The sequence below is a fragment of the Dermochelys coriacea genome, chromosome 10, assembly GCF_009764565.3.
Source record: "Dermochelys coriacea isolate rDerCor1 chromosome 10, rDerCor1.pri.v4, whole genome shotgun sequence".
Classification (NCBI taxonomy): domain Eukaryota; kingdom Metazoa; phylum Chordata; order Testudines; family Dermochelyidae; genus Dermochelys; species Dermochelys coriacea.
In genome coordinates, this window is record NC_050077.1 from 8,537,935 (window position 1) to 8,553,388 (window position 15,454).

Consider the following 15,454-nt stretch of genomic DNA (forward strand, 5'->3'; position numbering starts at 1 on the left):
GAACGCAGACCCCCATGTCAAGGGACAAGCTTACAACTTACCAGGCCCTTGTAGGAACCCCAGATGGAAAGAGCTCGTCTTGGTGGTCCTGCTGCTGGATGAAAACAGGCATTACGGTCCAGTTCCTCAGAGGTATTTAGAAACCTCATTTCCATTGAAATCAATGGGAGTTAGGCTCCTAAATACCTTTCAGATTCTGGGCCCGGTTGTGTAGAGCCAGCCTTAACTATGACCTTGAAATATTCCACAGCTTCAGTCCACAACCTCTTGAAACTGGATGGGTTAGTTGCAACGGGGAGCCTCTCCTTCCTCCCCATTAGTTGTGTTTGGGTCCCTGTCCTCAGGAGGGCGGTTTACCAAAGAGCTTGGTTAGCCCTTGTTATAGGAAAGGAAAAGATGAGAGCAGTCACAGAGCATCTGTGACTATACCGCACCATGTTCAGGTCAGCAGCTCAGCACCGAGACCACGCCTCACCTCTTATAAGGAAGTGTCTTTCTGAATAAAAATCCAGCTATGTACTTACATGTACTTCAGTGCCATAATTTCTGAGTATCCCCCCGCATCATGGATTTATCCTCCCAACAGCCCCTGTTGGATAGGGAACTAGCATCCCCATTTTGCAGATGGGGAAATAGAGGCACAAACTGTGACCAGCCCAAAGTCACACCAGGATTTTGTGGCAGTGTCAGGGATTGAACCCAGATTTCCCAAGTCCCGGTATCATGCCTTAATTGCAAAAATATCCATCCCTTTCCCCAAAGCAGGAGCAGCCCCCATCAATGCAGATTGGTTAAGCCACACCTTTTATTGTATTGTATTCCATGCAATATGTTCATGTTTAATAGTATGACAGAAAGGGAGGGAGAATGTTAGACACAAATGAAAGCAGAAAGGTCATTTGTGTCAGGTCCTGAGTAGGAAAGGCACATAGTTACCACTTAATTCAACAGGAAAAAAACCACAACCCTAGGCAGAGGGAAACACAACACTGGAGGCCATACAAGAAAGAGGGAGCTTCAAATTGGTTGACACGGAAGTCAGTTTGACAACGTCCTATAGAGTCCTTAGGTCTTTAATTCAAGTGAGCTTTGTGATCTCAACACACACCTGAAATCACTTTCCCATTTTTGTTCTAGGAGTGTCTAGGAGTCCGAGATCCCCCAAGTTCAATCAGCACCATTGAGCATCACAAGGTGTTGGGGGGGACTCCTTCCCACAGGGATGAGCTAGGAAAGGATGGGTGATGGAAGCGGTGTAGGGAGAGTCTTCCATCACCAGGGAACTGCAAGTCACATCCAGCTGCCAATGATGGATTACTGTAGCATGGAGGACTGCAGCAGCACCAATGACTTGCCTTGGCTAGTAGGTATTGCTATTCCCAAACATCAAATAATACCAGAAATGAAAGGTGGTGGATAGATACAGCAGTAGAACTGTGAGCACAAACACTATCAAATGTCTCTATGTTATCAGAAACAGAAATGGTGACAGCACCTCAGAGTGAAGCAGCAGTAAGTCCCTGTACTGCGCTTGTTTTAAGGCAGGGGTGGCCAATCTCGATCTGATCTAGGAGGCCCAAAGTTCCCATGGAAATAGCACAATAGCATAACGTGATAATGATAACACCATAGTCCTCCAGTGGGCATTCCAGCAGGAGACATAACTTTGCATGTCTGGAAGCTGTACACCCAAGAGAAGTTAATACCAAAAGTCGGTTGAGGTTCTCAGTGATGGGCGTGGTCCAGCACTTTGCTTCTATGAGGCAGCCATGTGGGTAAGTCTCAAGCAACTCTGCTGGACCACTATTACAATAGTGTCTTCTCATCTCAAGCAACAGGAGAAGGAGATGGGGATGAGCAGGGCAGTTCTACCATTCTTCAGTTTTGGTGCAGTCAGATCTGCCCCGTGCCCATCTTAACTAGGCCTTATCTGTATTTTGTCAAACACAACTTTAGTGTGTAGCACCTTAGATTCCTCATGAGCACTGGGCCTTTAACTCTGTACCCATGCTGCTTTTCAGATTCCCCCTATGATTTCCTAGAAGCAGCAGTCAAGCCCCCCTGCATCTGAAGCATGGAGAAGTTCAGGGCGGTCTCTCCAACAATATACTACCACGGACAGCATGAATCAGAGGCATTTCTGTCACTGTCATCGGCCTCATTAGACAGGACAAAGGTCCATTCACTTCAAAAGCTGGTGTTGTGACCGGTTTGAGGGGTTATTCCAGCCAACGATGTTGCGGGTGGGAGGAGGGGTATGAAGCTGAGAAAGCGACAAGGAAGGATGATATTGGAGCATTGTCAGCTAAACCACACCAGTTAGATTTCAGCCTGTCATTTTAAGATGAGTGAAGGAACTGCTGGTGACAGCCCTGCTGTCTGAAGTCCTAGGTCTGCAGAACAGATACAGTTTAGTTGGCAGCAAGGCCGACTACCTGCACTGTAGCCCCCACACTGGGCCTCAACCTTGGCCTGGAGTCTAAGGAGGATAATTCAGTCTTCATGCTGATTCAGTCACTGGATGCTCTGCTGAGATTGCCATCAAAGAGACCAGCTGAGCAGCCAGCGATGAGGTACCTGTTCTGTACCGCTGAGCCAAGGTCTAGTGAAGTCAACAAGAGTCTATCCATTGACTGCAGTGGGCTTGAGCATAGGTTCTAGGAACAGAACTGGAATCCTCTCTACACCCAACTCATTTCTCTTGGACCCCTGAGCAGTGATCAGATTGTAACTTTCAGACACTACCAAAGTAGGGTGGATTTGAATATGGCCCAGCAGTGAAAGGCTTCGTATCACATGATCAATTGCCTGAGACATGTACCCCATGGGCGCTCTGTCACGCAGAGAACAGCATCGACACCCCTCCTGAGTGCCATTCCCTGGTTCTCTGAAGTCTATCTAGTGTCCTGAAAGACATTTAATGAGCCCTGGCTATATTTTGGGCCTCTCAGTGCCATGATGCTGAGTGATAATGGGACAACATCTTGTCAATAGAGGAGGATATGGCATGCAGATGCACAGTTACCAACCACTGATGCAGCAGCAGGATGTGAGGATGCAAGCTGGGCATAGCCATGGTTCAATATCTGAACTGGGTTATTTCTTCCCCACATGCCAAACAGAAACAGGTGGTGCCCCAGCTGTGGCCGAACAGCCCTGGTTAGCAGGAACTCTTGATCTGCTTCTTCACTGCCTCACATGCCTGTGCCTGGAGCAAAACAGACCTCCCTTGCTTCCGAGGTACGGCATTTCATGATGTGTGAGAGAGGGAATAATAACATTTCAGAGAAGCTCCGCTGACTGGTCTGGCTCTGCAGCAGAAGCCAGCACCAGAAGGGTTAATTTAAAAATAGAGTAACTGAAGAAAATAGCAACTCAAATGAATGCCAGAAGACATATATAATGTCCAACAAAAGCAAATCAGATCGCACAGGTCAGGCCCCCATTAGGAGTTTAGGACTTTGGCCTTCATGATCTGGCCCAGAGATAATAATAGGGTCAACTCCAAAGTGGTGTTGCAATTTCTGCTGGAGTCAATGGGTGTTGGCAATACTCAGCACCTCTCAGGATTTAGCCTAATATAAATACAGGGGCTCCTTGCAGTTCACTGCAGCCATTCTAAATCAGCAGGATGAGCTAACTGAGGGTGCTGGGGGAGAGTCGGCTACTAGTTTCACCCAGGCAACCCCAGTGACTTTCCTGACGGTGCCCCCTGTGACTTGGAGCAGAGCGCGGCCCTCCACATCCCGAGCACGGAGAGGTTCCTGAAGAGTAACCCCTCCCACACCCCAAAGTCTAAACGATCAGTGTGAGAGACTGGGATGGAGCAGAACATGCCCCTTGCTCCCTGTCTGGCATGTCAGCCACCCGCTGCTGCGCTAAAAGGGGAGGACAAAAAAGTCTGACACCTCCCGCTTGGGCGGGCAGCTCTTGGATTCAGCTGCCAGGGTGCCTGGGTTCCCTAGCAGTAGCTGGGCAAGGGAGCAGAGAGGGAAGTGACCAGTGAGTGATCCCTGGGCAAACCCCAGCCCTATGCTATTTACTGAGCAGCAGTGGCAGCAGCATCTCTCGACTCATGGGCTGCATCTGTATCCCTGACCCCCGCCCTGCAGGGACATTCTGCTCCTGGCCCCAGCCTCCCAAAGCCTCAGTAAGTCAGTAGAAGAGCAGAGCTTGGGCTGGGGAGGCAGCATTTGGCATTGAGTGCAACAGCCTCACCCCTGCTTCTCCACAGGGATTGGATGCATTCCCTTTTCCCTCCCCCCCGGTGTGGCCTGAACGCCTCAAGGATCCATGTCCTGCTTGGCTCAGCGTGGCATGTATGTTTGTGTGCTTGGCTGGGATGGTGGAGCCTGCTTAGCTCATCCATGGGACCCCTGCGTTCCTCTTGCTGATGGTGCTTCTGTCTCTTCCTTGTCACTCACCTCCATTTGGAATCCGAAAAAGGCAGAGAGGCAAAGCCCATGGTGATGGCAGGTATTCCTAGGGTGTGCTCCAGCCACCTCTGCTTTTCTCCCAGCTGCCTGTTATTGCTCCAGCCCCGGCAGAAAATGTCCCCCCTCCCGCTTTCAGGCTGGAGTTGAGGATCCAGCAAAATGAGAGTGGCTCAAAACACTCCTGCCCCTGACAGGGTAGCAAAGTTTATAATCTCCCTTCCCTTGCCCACACCTCAAGCCACTGGGCTACTGAAAGGAGGTCGGGGCTGAGCAACTGCTCTTCAGCACCCCTCTGCGATGCTGCCCACCCCGACAGAGGCTGACCACAGACCATCTCACATAGGGCCCCTTTCTGGGACAGATGGCATCAAGGCCCCAGTATCTCTGGAGCATGCAGAGAGAGTCCCCTAAGACCCAATCCTCCACCCTCTGGGACTTGATGCTAATGCGCCTTGCTTTGCCCGAAGGGAGCTAACCGGCCAGAACTCGCTCCTCTCCAGCTCCAGCCCACACAGCAAATGGCACCGACTGGGCTTCTCAGGCTTTATCGTTGGTCTCTTCCATCCCCTCCATGATGAAAGGTGGGTAAGACCCTGTCCCTCTCCACAATGCCCCTTCAGCTCAGGTTGGCTTCATCTGCAGCAGCCCCGCACGTTCCTGGAGGAGAGGTGGAGCCCAATGGCTATCCCAAGCCGACATCCGCCCGCCAGCTTCTTGCTTTCGATGAGCCGCAGGGGTGAGGACGTTGCTGAAGGAGGCCAACAGAAGCCATCGCCTTCCACCCCGTGGCACGGTGAGAGGGGAGCCTGCTGTCAACAGAACCCTGAGCCAGCCCAGCCGTGGAAGGGCCTGGCTGCTGTGCATTACCAGGGCCCAGGCGCTATTTGGGACGGTCGCAGCCCCCACGTCCGCACTTAAAAAAATAAGGATTCTGAGAGCGCGTGGGGATTCCTTAGACCGCGCAGAAGCGAAGGCCGCATCAGACAGTCAGGGGCAGGGCGTGCTGCTGCCAGAGCAGTCCGGGCTCTGCAGCCTCCTGCGTTAAGGCTGTAAGTGTTCCAGGTACTGCGGCAGGGGGTTCTCCTTGACGTATTTCTGAATGTACCAGCACGTCAGGTGAGCTCGCAGGTCCTCTTCAACCACAAAGTCCAGGGCTGCCTAGAACCACAAGAGAGGACAGATGGGTTTACAAATGCCACACTCCCCTTGGAGCGAGCTACAACGGGATCCCGGCTTACACCCGACTGCTGTGACCATGCAGGGGGGAGCGGCCCTAGCACCAGGGAAGTTACCTCAGGACTCCTTGAGAGCTGGGGCCCTTCGGGCTGGTGCCATGAAGGGAAACCTGCCTGGATCTGGCCATCTCTCAATCCTGGGCACGCCGAGCCATTTCAACGACAGCCCCCAGTGCCAGGCAGTAGGCCACATGCTCCCCTCTGGGGTGAGGAGCAGGAGGAAAAGCTGAATTCTGCCCCAGCAACCGCCCCTTGGGGTGCAGCAGAGATGGGGCTTTGGAGGTGGAGCAGCCATAATCTATGCTTCCTCAGGACTATGTGGAAACCAGCTGAACCAGCAGCCACTCCCTCCTGCCAGTGGAGGGGGGTCCATGTAGCCTCTGCTTGGAACGGACGGCCGTTGGGAGACTGCCGGGCACTTGCATGACGCTGCAAAGGCCCCTTACAAGGGATGGATTGCTGGTAACTCACAGCGTTCCCCCTCCCCCCCATGTTTGGGGTCGCGGGCCCGCGCGGCGGGAACAAACAGCCCATTTACTCTCCCTGAGCCTGCTGCGTGCCTGTATGAAGTTGGCCTGTGTGTCTCACTGCCCCAGCCTTCTCCCCCTTTGCCACACACGAAGCGCTGCTTCTGGGGAGAGAAGGGGTGATGCTGGAGCCCCCCAGCATTGGAGCCCCCTCCAGGGGTAGCAGTGAAGTTGCTCTTGCAGCAGATGCTGCGGTGGCAGACAGACCCGCCGCTGCGTGCATGAGAGGAAAAAAACAAATGTGGTTTTAGCCGAGAATGGGGACGGAAATGAGCAAACTCCCCCCCAGAGCTAGGAACCTGCCTGTTGCTCCTTCCCATCAGGCTAGGAAAGTCCCTGTCCCTTTCAAAGGTAGCAGCATCCCTTCCCCTCTTCCCTGGCCTCATGCAGACAAAGGAAGCTGCTAGTTGTCCCCATCTCCCCTCTGTGTGATGCAGAGGGGAGGGAGGCAGCAGGATTACTGCTCTCCAAAGGAAAGCAGCAGCTTGGTGGCTGCGCCTGCAGTCCCTGGAGGGTACAAGCAGAAAAGCAGTAAGGAACTAAGCTCACTGGTATAAAACTGGTGCTGCTTGCCACAGTGTGTGCCTACGCGAGAGAGCTTTTGCCCCTGCTTCCCCTTTGAACAATAAATATAAGACTAAGCACTTTAAAAATGTGTCGGCTTGTTAACTAATTAATGGCTGAGCACCTCGGGCGAAAGGGGCAGGAGATGCTAATCTGCAGCCACTGGACCAATTCTAGAATGGGAGGAAAAGCATCTTGAATGCTGCATCTCAGCCATGTGCAGGAGGCTCTCCGCAGACCTGTCAAGGAAATTCCCCAGAAGCAGCAAGCTAGCTGTCAACTCTGTGCCTGGACCGTCAGTTTAACAGAGCCGGTCCCACGTGCTGGGTTCTAAGCGACCCACCCTCCATCAAAGACATATACAGAGATAAAATCCCCATCCACTGCCCCTTTGCCCCTGCCATGAAGCAGTGCTGGAGAGGGCCAGCGAAATCCCACAGGGCCAGGGCAGCCGACAGACCCTCACGTGTTCTCCTAATGCTCTCTGTCCCGGGTTATGGGCATGTACGGGGAGGGGTAAGAAAGTTGGCAGTTGCTCCTCCTCCCCCCATTTTATTTTTGGACATAAATTCACAGATGATGCGATTAAAAATGTCCAGCTGGAGTAGAAAGGGCACAGGTTCCAAGGTGGGAAGGAAAAAGGGCTTCATCTGACCCAGGATGCGGGATCACCCCCCCCAAACACCCATAGCCGAACACTGGCAGCTGTAAGAGACGTGTGTGAACTGCAGCATAAAGAAGGATTTACCCTCCCTATCTAGCAACCTCTGCAGGAATGGCATGGACAGTGCAGGGGGCCTGATTCTATCTTGTGCCTCTATAACTCTATTGGCTTCAAGCTTTACGACAAATCAGAATCAGGCCCTTTTCAAGGATTCTGAGCTTTCATCTGCAACATTCTCTATAGGCATTTATGTAATTCACCCCGACGTAATGCTGTAGATCGGTAGGCCCTTTTTACAGGGGGAAACTGAGACACGGAAGTACAGGGCCTTGCTCAAGGCCACTCACCCAATCAGGTCAAAGCTGGAATTAGGGCTCAGGATAGGAGTTATGGCTCCTGAAGGTCAAAGGGAGTAACTTGTATGCTGCAGTGGGAGAATGGAGTCCTTAGTTCCTGGTTGCTAGTCCCATACTCATACCATCCCTCCCGAGTCCGCTCTCTGGGGCCAATCTGAGCTGCTGGGATTGAAGCAGGGTATTTTTATTTTCAGATGGAAAGAGGAGGCGGTTGGATTAGTAGCTGGCTGTGATGGGACTTGCCCAACAGCATTTGCAGGCCAGAAATAGGAACCCCTGAGTGCAGATTTCCATACCTACAGCCAGTGCCCGAGAAGGACGAGAACTCTGCTGGCTGGTCACAGAGTCATCAGTCACTCATCCCAGAAACCAGCTGCTGAGAGCACCCTGTGCCTGAAATGGAGCATGTGGAGTGAACTGTCTCCCAGCCAACAGAGCAAGAGTTAAGTCCCTGCTTCCATTACATGGCTGCGATTCTCTAGGGACCCTCTTCCCAGCCTGGCTAGGGGACAATCATGCCAAGCTGTCAGATGCCGGGAACAAAACAGGACTTCCAACATGCCAAGGAGGGTAAAAGAGGCATCTTTCTGCTGATGGAGCAGTGGTCCAGTGTCACTTAAGAAGCTCATGTGGGGGTGTTTCTGGGGCAGCCTGCTTATCTCTGAAGGATACTCCTCTCCTTGTCCCCCGAGCTTGGAAAACCCGGTGGGAAGCCAAGTGAACATAAAAACAGTCATACTGGCCATCTAGCCCAGTAATCTAGCTTCTGACAGTGGCCAATGCCAGGTGCTTCTGAGGGAATGAACAGAACAGGCAATCGTCGAGTGATCCATTTCCTCATTCCCAGCTTCTGGCAAACAGAGCCTAGGGACAAGTGCCTCAGTAATGAGTACTAGACACATCAGGGAAGTGCTGCTCAGAGACTCCAAACTAGAGCCCCTCTGCCTTTGCAATTTGAGAAGCCTCCCAAAACCCAAAAAGAGACACCCACTTGCTGGGCGCCAGCTCCACCTGCATCCAAGGTGGGGCAGGCTGTTCTCAACATGCGCGAGGCTTTACAGTATCTACTGGAAGAGGAGAGTTGTCCTGCAAAACTGCTCCCCTGTCTTACTGTCCCTGCCAATGGCTCTCACCCAGGGCAGGAGCCACACACTCCAGGAGCCATGCAGCGGGTGGGAGCGGTACAGCTTTGCGGGAGAAACAACAGTAAATGACTAACAACGATCATGAGCTGGCTGAGCATCTCAGTTGTTCAGCAGCAGGCAGGGGACGAGCAAGGGGCACGTACAGCAGGGAATATGGGGAATGCAGCAGGGTGGGTGTGAATGGGCAAGCACGGCAGGAGGGGAGAGAGGGCACTGCAGGAATTAGGAACATACGCAGAAGGCCATCTTCCCCGCCACACAGAGCCCGAGCCTTGCAAACAGGTTTGCCTCATGGAGGAGGAGTGAATGGGTCAGGGGAAGCAGAGCAGGGAGCAGACCCCAGAATCACCAGGCTAACACTCCCCGCTCGCAGAGGGGAGCGTGCTCGAGGACTGGGAAGAGCGGGTGGAAGCAGTGAGGGACCCACCCCAAAGGGAAGGTTGGTGGTAACACAGTCTGTAGCCAGGGCGATCCTGGGTTTGTAACGGGGCTGGCTGGTACCCACCAGGGACAGGGCCCAGCAGTGAGATCTAGAAGGGCCCAATGTTTCTTGCTCACTCTGGAGCTAGCCTAGAGAACGTACCCCCACCCTGCGTCCATGGAGCGCTCGAGCGCTGGTGGCCACGCTGCTGCAGATGTGCCCTTTGTCTGTACTTGTGCCTTTAGACACCAAGTGCTGTGGGGCAGGGACAGACTTACTTCAGGGCTTCATCCTGTAGATTTACAGCAGTGCGGAAAGCAACTCATTATTAGGGCCAATGCGATAAGGAGGAGCAACTTAACCCTGCCCTGCACTGCAGGCTGAAAGGCCTGGTAGGAAAGGCCAGGCACAGAACTTCTAGGGATTATGTTCCTAACTGGGATGCTGCAGTATTGGTGCCTTGCCTGGAAGAAAGAGGGTTCAACGCCTGGAGGCTTGGTTGGAGCAGGGCGACTGGGACTCCTTAAGCAGTGCTGGTGACGTTGCTCGTTACTCCTACAGCAGGCAATCCAGATAAAAGACAAGTCACCGGTGGCCTTGGAGGGAGAATCGATGTAGCAGTAAAGGAGTGGAAAAGCAGAGGCTGCCAGGCGGGGGAGAACGTAGGGTAGGACAATAAGCAGAGGGAACACACAGAGGTGTATGAGTGATTGAATTAGGCCTCAAGAAACCAGCATAGAGGCAGGCAGTCTGGGGTGCAGGGAACTTAATATCCAGGGAATTTAGTTCGAGGGCAGAGCATTCCTGAAATAGCTGAAGACGAGGAACTTAGCAGAGAATGTCTATCAAGCCGCTTGAAGCCATCAAAGGGGAAAGTAAATCATGAGCATAAATCCAGAATGGGTGAAGGCAGGAGAGAGTAACACCAACAGACCCCGGTTGTCGGCGGTCGGGATCGAACCTGGGACCTCAGTGCATGAGCCTCTACTGCATGAGCTAAAAGCCAGCTGGCTGTTAGCTAAAGTTGTAGAGCAGACTCATTAATCTCTCTCTCTAAGTGGTCTACGGTGCCACTAGCTGGGACAGAACACCACACCCAGGAGGTGTGTGGGTTACATACTTCCCCTAGGTGAGGAAGCGCATCCTGAGCTTCAGAGACTTCCCAGTTGAAATCCCAGATGAGCCCCCATTTGTAACGCCAACAGACCCCGGTTGCCGGCAGGCAGGATCGAACAAGGAACCTCTGGCGCTTAATGCATGAGCCTCTACCCCGTGAGCTAAAAGCCAGCTGGCCGTTAGCTAAGGCTGTGGAGCAGACTCATTAATCTCTTTCTCTCCAAGTGGTCTCAGCGCCACTAGATGGGACACTATACCACACCCAGGAGGTGCGTGGGTTACAAGAGGATGGGGGTGAGAAGATTTCTAATAGAGAGGCAGGCTTGTGCCACTGAATGCGCAGTCCTGCTTGTAACAGAGGAGCTGGAAACCCCTGGACAGCAGGAAGAGGAAAAAATAGGAGAAAATGGTAAGAGATCATTTCCAAGGTCACTGTTGTGAGAGAACATGCTCGAGGTCCCCCGGCCTAGAACACGGAGCATGAACAGACTGGGCAAATGCACACAGACAGTCTGGAGGAAGAGGGAGGAGACTGTGACATGGGGGAGTAGGCTTGAAGATGCACACGCAAATCAAACTCAGCTTGGGCATCAGCCAAGGAGGAAGCGAGGAACACCAGCTGGGATCTGTGCTGGGGAAACCCACGGTGTGGAGGCAGCCGGGAAGAATGTCCCTGGCATTGCAGCCTGGAGAGAATGGGGCAGACAGGAGGATGCTCTGCAGAGTGGCAATCACAGTCCCATTCAAATCAGACATTGGGGGAAGAGCCACCTTCGCAAAGTTTTTCTTCTGTTAAGGACGGGGTGATAGGCTCTGGACTCCTCCAACCCCCAGCAATGCTGAAAAGCCCCCCCCCCAAATCCCACAACACCAGATCCCCCCAAAGTTATCATCTCCCCAGCTTGCTGCCTACACAAAGCTCCCCGTCCTCCTTCCCACAACACACACAGGCAAGAGGCAAAACACTTGCCAGCCACTTTTGAGAGTCCGTGATGACACGGGAAGGACACCAATGAGAACGGAACATGCCCTCAACTACATTATTGCATCAGGCAAGAGGAGGAACAGCTGAGCCACTAGCACAGCTTCTAGAGACTCCATCCCGCAGAAGGCCCACAAGAAAGGAGTTTATCATCAAAAATCCATTCATTCCCCATGCCTGTGCATTTCCAGCACGTCCCATCCTCCATGGGAACCTTTGATTGCAAGCTGGTTGGCTGATTTGTTTTTGGGTTTTTTTTCTTGGTACCTTGAAGGGGAAGAATCAGTGAAATGAACAAAGAACACCAAGATTAGGGGCAAGGAGGAGAGGTTAACGTGAGGGTCGCATCTGTAATTTGGGGTGGTTTGGTTCTGCTCCCACAAAAATGTCACTTTGACAAAGGGTGTCATTCCAAAGCTTTGTTGACATATTAGAAAATACAGCGCATGGAGAAGATACAGCGATCAGACACAGAATGCTTTGGATCCATTGCGCTACAGAGTGGCTCATTAGCGTGACAGAATAATGAAGCAAAGAGACTCAGGGAAGGAAGAACCTGAACCAAAGCTGCAAATGGAAGGGGGAAATAAAAGGTTGTGTGTGAGAGAGATAGCCCCATCCCTGCAGCAGACTCACCAAAACACTGCAGCATGCAAACAAAGAAGGTCTTGAGGAGTCTACACTAAGGGAAGGAACATAAATCAAGGGAAGTTATTCTCTCACTGGAGAAGCCAGGAGCCAGAGCATGTTTGCACCGTAGAACACAGCTCTGGTCTCCATACTACAGGAAAGAGATAGAAAGATCACAGCAGAGAGCAATCGGAGTGATGTATGCATCAAGGCACGCGAGTTATGAAGCAATATGAGGCCAATTCATCCTACGGAGCAGGAAAAGGAAAGGGAACATTTCCTGCCAAGAAAGAGGATCCAGCGAGAAGACGAAGGACGGAGCAACGCGAAGAAGCCATTTCAGAGAGTAACGCATTCAGGAACAGCAGAAAAGCACTAGCCCAGAAGCAGAAATTCCTTCATAGCATGGGGTGGTTGAAATTGCAAACTGCCAAAAGTCAGCAGCCGCACTAATCGCGAAGGCAGCTGGGCAAACTGCTGGGAAAGGAGAGCGGAAGGAACGTGACCGTCCATCAGGATTTATTAGAGCAGGCCCTAATTGGCCAGATGGCCTCCCCTGGCTCTGAGCATTGCTGCGCCTCTCCATGCCTCCCCTTGCTCCTTCGGCAGCTTGCTTTTTGCAGCGTCCTTTCAGTGAGTGTTTCTGGGCAACTTGGGTGCAACCCACCCCGTCGAGATGGTCTCTCCCCTTTCCCTGGTGTTCCTGCATGCTGTCCTTCTGGAAGGACATGGTGCTAATCCCTGGAGTCACAGGCCAGTGCTGGAACAGACCCTGGCAAAAAGCCTTTTTTTTTTTTTTTTTTTTTAATTTCATTAAAATGCATGTTCACAGATTCATTTTGTGGCTCAGGAATGTCAATTTTCACAACTTTTTTTGCAAAATGTTCTGTTTTGCATCCAAACCTCCAAGTTGGAGGGGATTTTTTGGGAGGGAGGGGTAGAGAGCCAGGTGAGGTTTTTGGTTTTTTTTTTTGTTTTGTTTTTTTTCCCAAGATTTGGAAAAATGCCACGGTTTTTGCTCTAAACTGGTCGTGTTTCACAGTTTGTGTCAAATGGGTTACTTGAGTGAGTTCTAAACACTGCGGAAGCAAACCGCTGCTTTTAGCCATTTTAGAGAGGCAGCATGGTGCAGGGGTTAGGGCACTGGATCTGGCTTCTTGTCCTGGATCTGCCACCGATCTGCTGCCTGACCTTTGGTAGCTCACTTCACATCTCTATGCCTCTGCTTCTTCTCCCACCCTTTGTCCATTGTGTCCCTTTAGCCTGAAAGGTCCCCGGGGCAGGGACTGCTGCTCACTCTGCATATGTACAGCACCTAGCGCAACGGGGCCCTGATCTCAGTTGGGGCATCTAAATGCTCTTGTGAGGTAAGTAATATTAGTCCATAAAGGAAGGCAAAAACGTCTCTAGAGGCTGGTTGGGTCGTACCTTAGCCAGGTGCTTGGCTATTCCTCTTCCTCGGTAGGCGTCTGGTACCTCCGTGTGCTGCAAGTCCACTATCCTCTTCCCCACGTACTCGTAGAGCAGCACTGCCCTGTCGTGGCAACCTACGGAATGCAAGGCAGGAGTTTAGTTACAGAAATGCCTTGGGGGATAGAACCCTCTGCTCGGGGTGAAAGTAGCTCACAATGACGGTAAGCTAGCACGGGTGTCTATCCTAACTCCTGGCATCTAGGGATGAGCTCTGTTGAAGGAGCTTGCAACATCTCTTTGTTGGAACAGAAGGAGGCCACCACAGTCTAGCACACTGGAATGTAGTGGCTCAGATTTTGCTCCTAGTTATACTCTGATTCCCCATTTCATGTAAATGAGGTGAAACCGAGGGCAGGATCTGGCCTACTTGGATAGCTTTGAGGTTTCCCCACCACACACACCCCAGGCCTTCAGTTACCATATTATGATGAAATGATTTGTAATATGACAAATATTGTTCAAATCCTGTGCTGGCTAGAGGTTGTGGGGGAGGGAGGGAATGGGTGGATTAGGTGACCTAACAAACAGATTTTTCCTCTAATATATATATAATTTTTTTCCCTGTGGTATATAAAATCTGCTAGCATTTTCTGACTTCGCAGCCAGAATTGGCATTTCAAACACTTTGGATCTAGTAGAGGATAAAAATTCTTCTGTGAATGAAAACAGACAGACAGACAGACAGACAGACACACACACACGTTAGGAAAAATTAAATGTTTCCGTCTATAATCATGATCAAATGTGGCACACAAACATGCATGACAAATATATAACAACACTGTTTGAATTATGAAGAGAAACTAATACAAGGGAAAAGGTCTCAGTACGTGGAAAGTGGTATGTGATACATTTGAAAGATCCTGAGATTTGACCAATATTAGAAGAGAAATCATTTGAATTCTGCATTTCCATAGGTTATGCTTAAAGTTTCTCAAAAGGATTTGTACCAAGGATTTAGATCAGCCTTGCCGAATGGTCATGAATGTTCACCAGTCCAGACACAGAGGGCTCTCCCCCTTGTGCAGTCATTGCACTGGCCTAAGAAATCAGTATAACACACTACGAGATCAGAATGGTAGCATTTCACACCCATGTTGTGCGAGCATGATCACAAACTGGGCTGGACTATGCAGGATCTGGCCCAGGTACTCACTCATTCTTACCATGATGAAGAAAAGTTAGTGATTGATATTTTGCACAACTGTCAAAAAAAAAATCCCTCACATCAAATGAGTAGAATTTTGCACACCCAAATTAGATATCGGGGTGTGCAGGGGGCAAGTAAAGGCAGCTACCATTATTTTCTCAGCAACAGCTCACATTCTGCAATTCGATAATAATTTAGACAGAACTGAGAGATTTTGACATCCGTGCATAAGAAAGTTTCTGAAACCCACAAACAGAGCTGATGGATCAGAAAAGACTATCTCCCTCACCAGCCAGTTGCAGTTGGCTGTTCTACATGAAGTCACATTGGTGAGTATGTGGGCAGCCACCAGTTATTTGTGAAAGCATTTACCATACCTCAAGCTTTACACGTTTTAGTACAAATGAAAATTCATTCACAAAATCACACCAGAGCGACAGGGCCAGATTAACCTTCTGTGAGCCTGGCGCCAAACATATTTGTGGGTCCCCATGGAGGCAATGGGGCATAACGCGAGGAGGTCAGTACCTGGAGTGAGGGGCCAGCCAGGGGCAACGGGGCATGGCAGGGGAAGCCCAGCTCCATCCATGGCGAGGGCACTATTTACAAATTGGCAGTTGCCAGACGCACAGTGGCCTGCCAGACCCTGTGCTGCCAGCATTACCCTCCCCTTTCGGGGCAGGCCCATGTCACACCACACAACCCGTCCCCCTGCCCAACACCCCCCGACTCCCTATGCCCAGAGCCTCCCCAGA

The 15,454-nt window shown here is 51.3% G+C and overlaps 1 protein-coding gene across 5 annotated transcripts in view; it reads right to left on the reverse strand.

Annotated features, from left to right (window-relative positions):
• Positions 1-787: 787 nt before the first annotated feature.
• Positions 788-15,454, reverse strand: part of NATD1 (N-acetyltransferase domain containing 1) — a 35,700-nt gene continuing 21,033 nt past the window's right edge. For 4 of the 5 annotated variants that reach the window (XM_038420782.1, XM_043493722.1, XM_038420780.2 and 1 more), the window contains 2 exons: positions 13,505-13,623; positions 788-5,594 (listed from right to left, as the gene is read on the reverse strand). In XM_038420782.1, the coding sequence (XP_038276710.1) occupies positions 5,478-5,594; positions 13,505-13,623 (236 nt within the window). In that variant the 3' untranslated portion in view covers positions 788-5,477. Of the gene's footprint in view, positions 5,595-7,773; positions 7,851-13,504; positions 13,624-15,454 lie in introns of all 5 variants that reach the window. The other variant, XR_006274715.1, reaches the window with a different exon arrangement.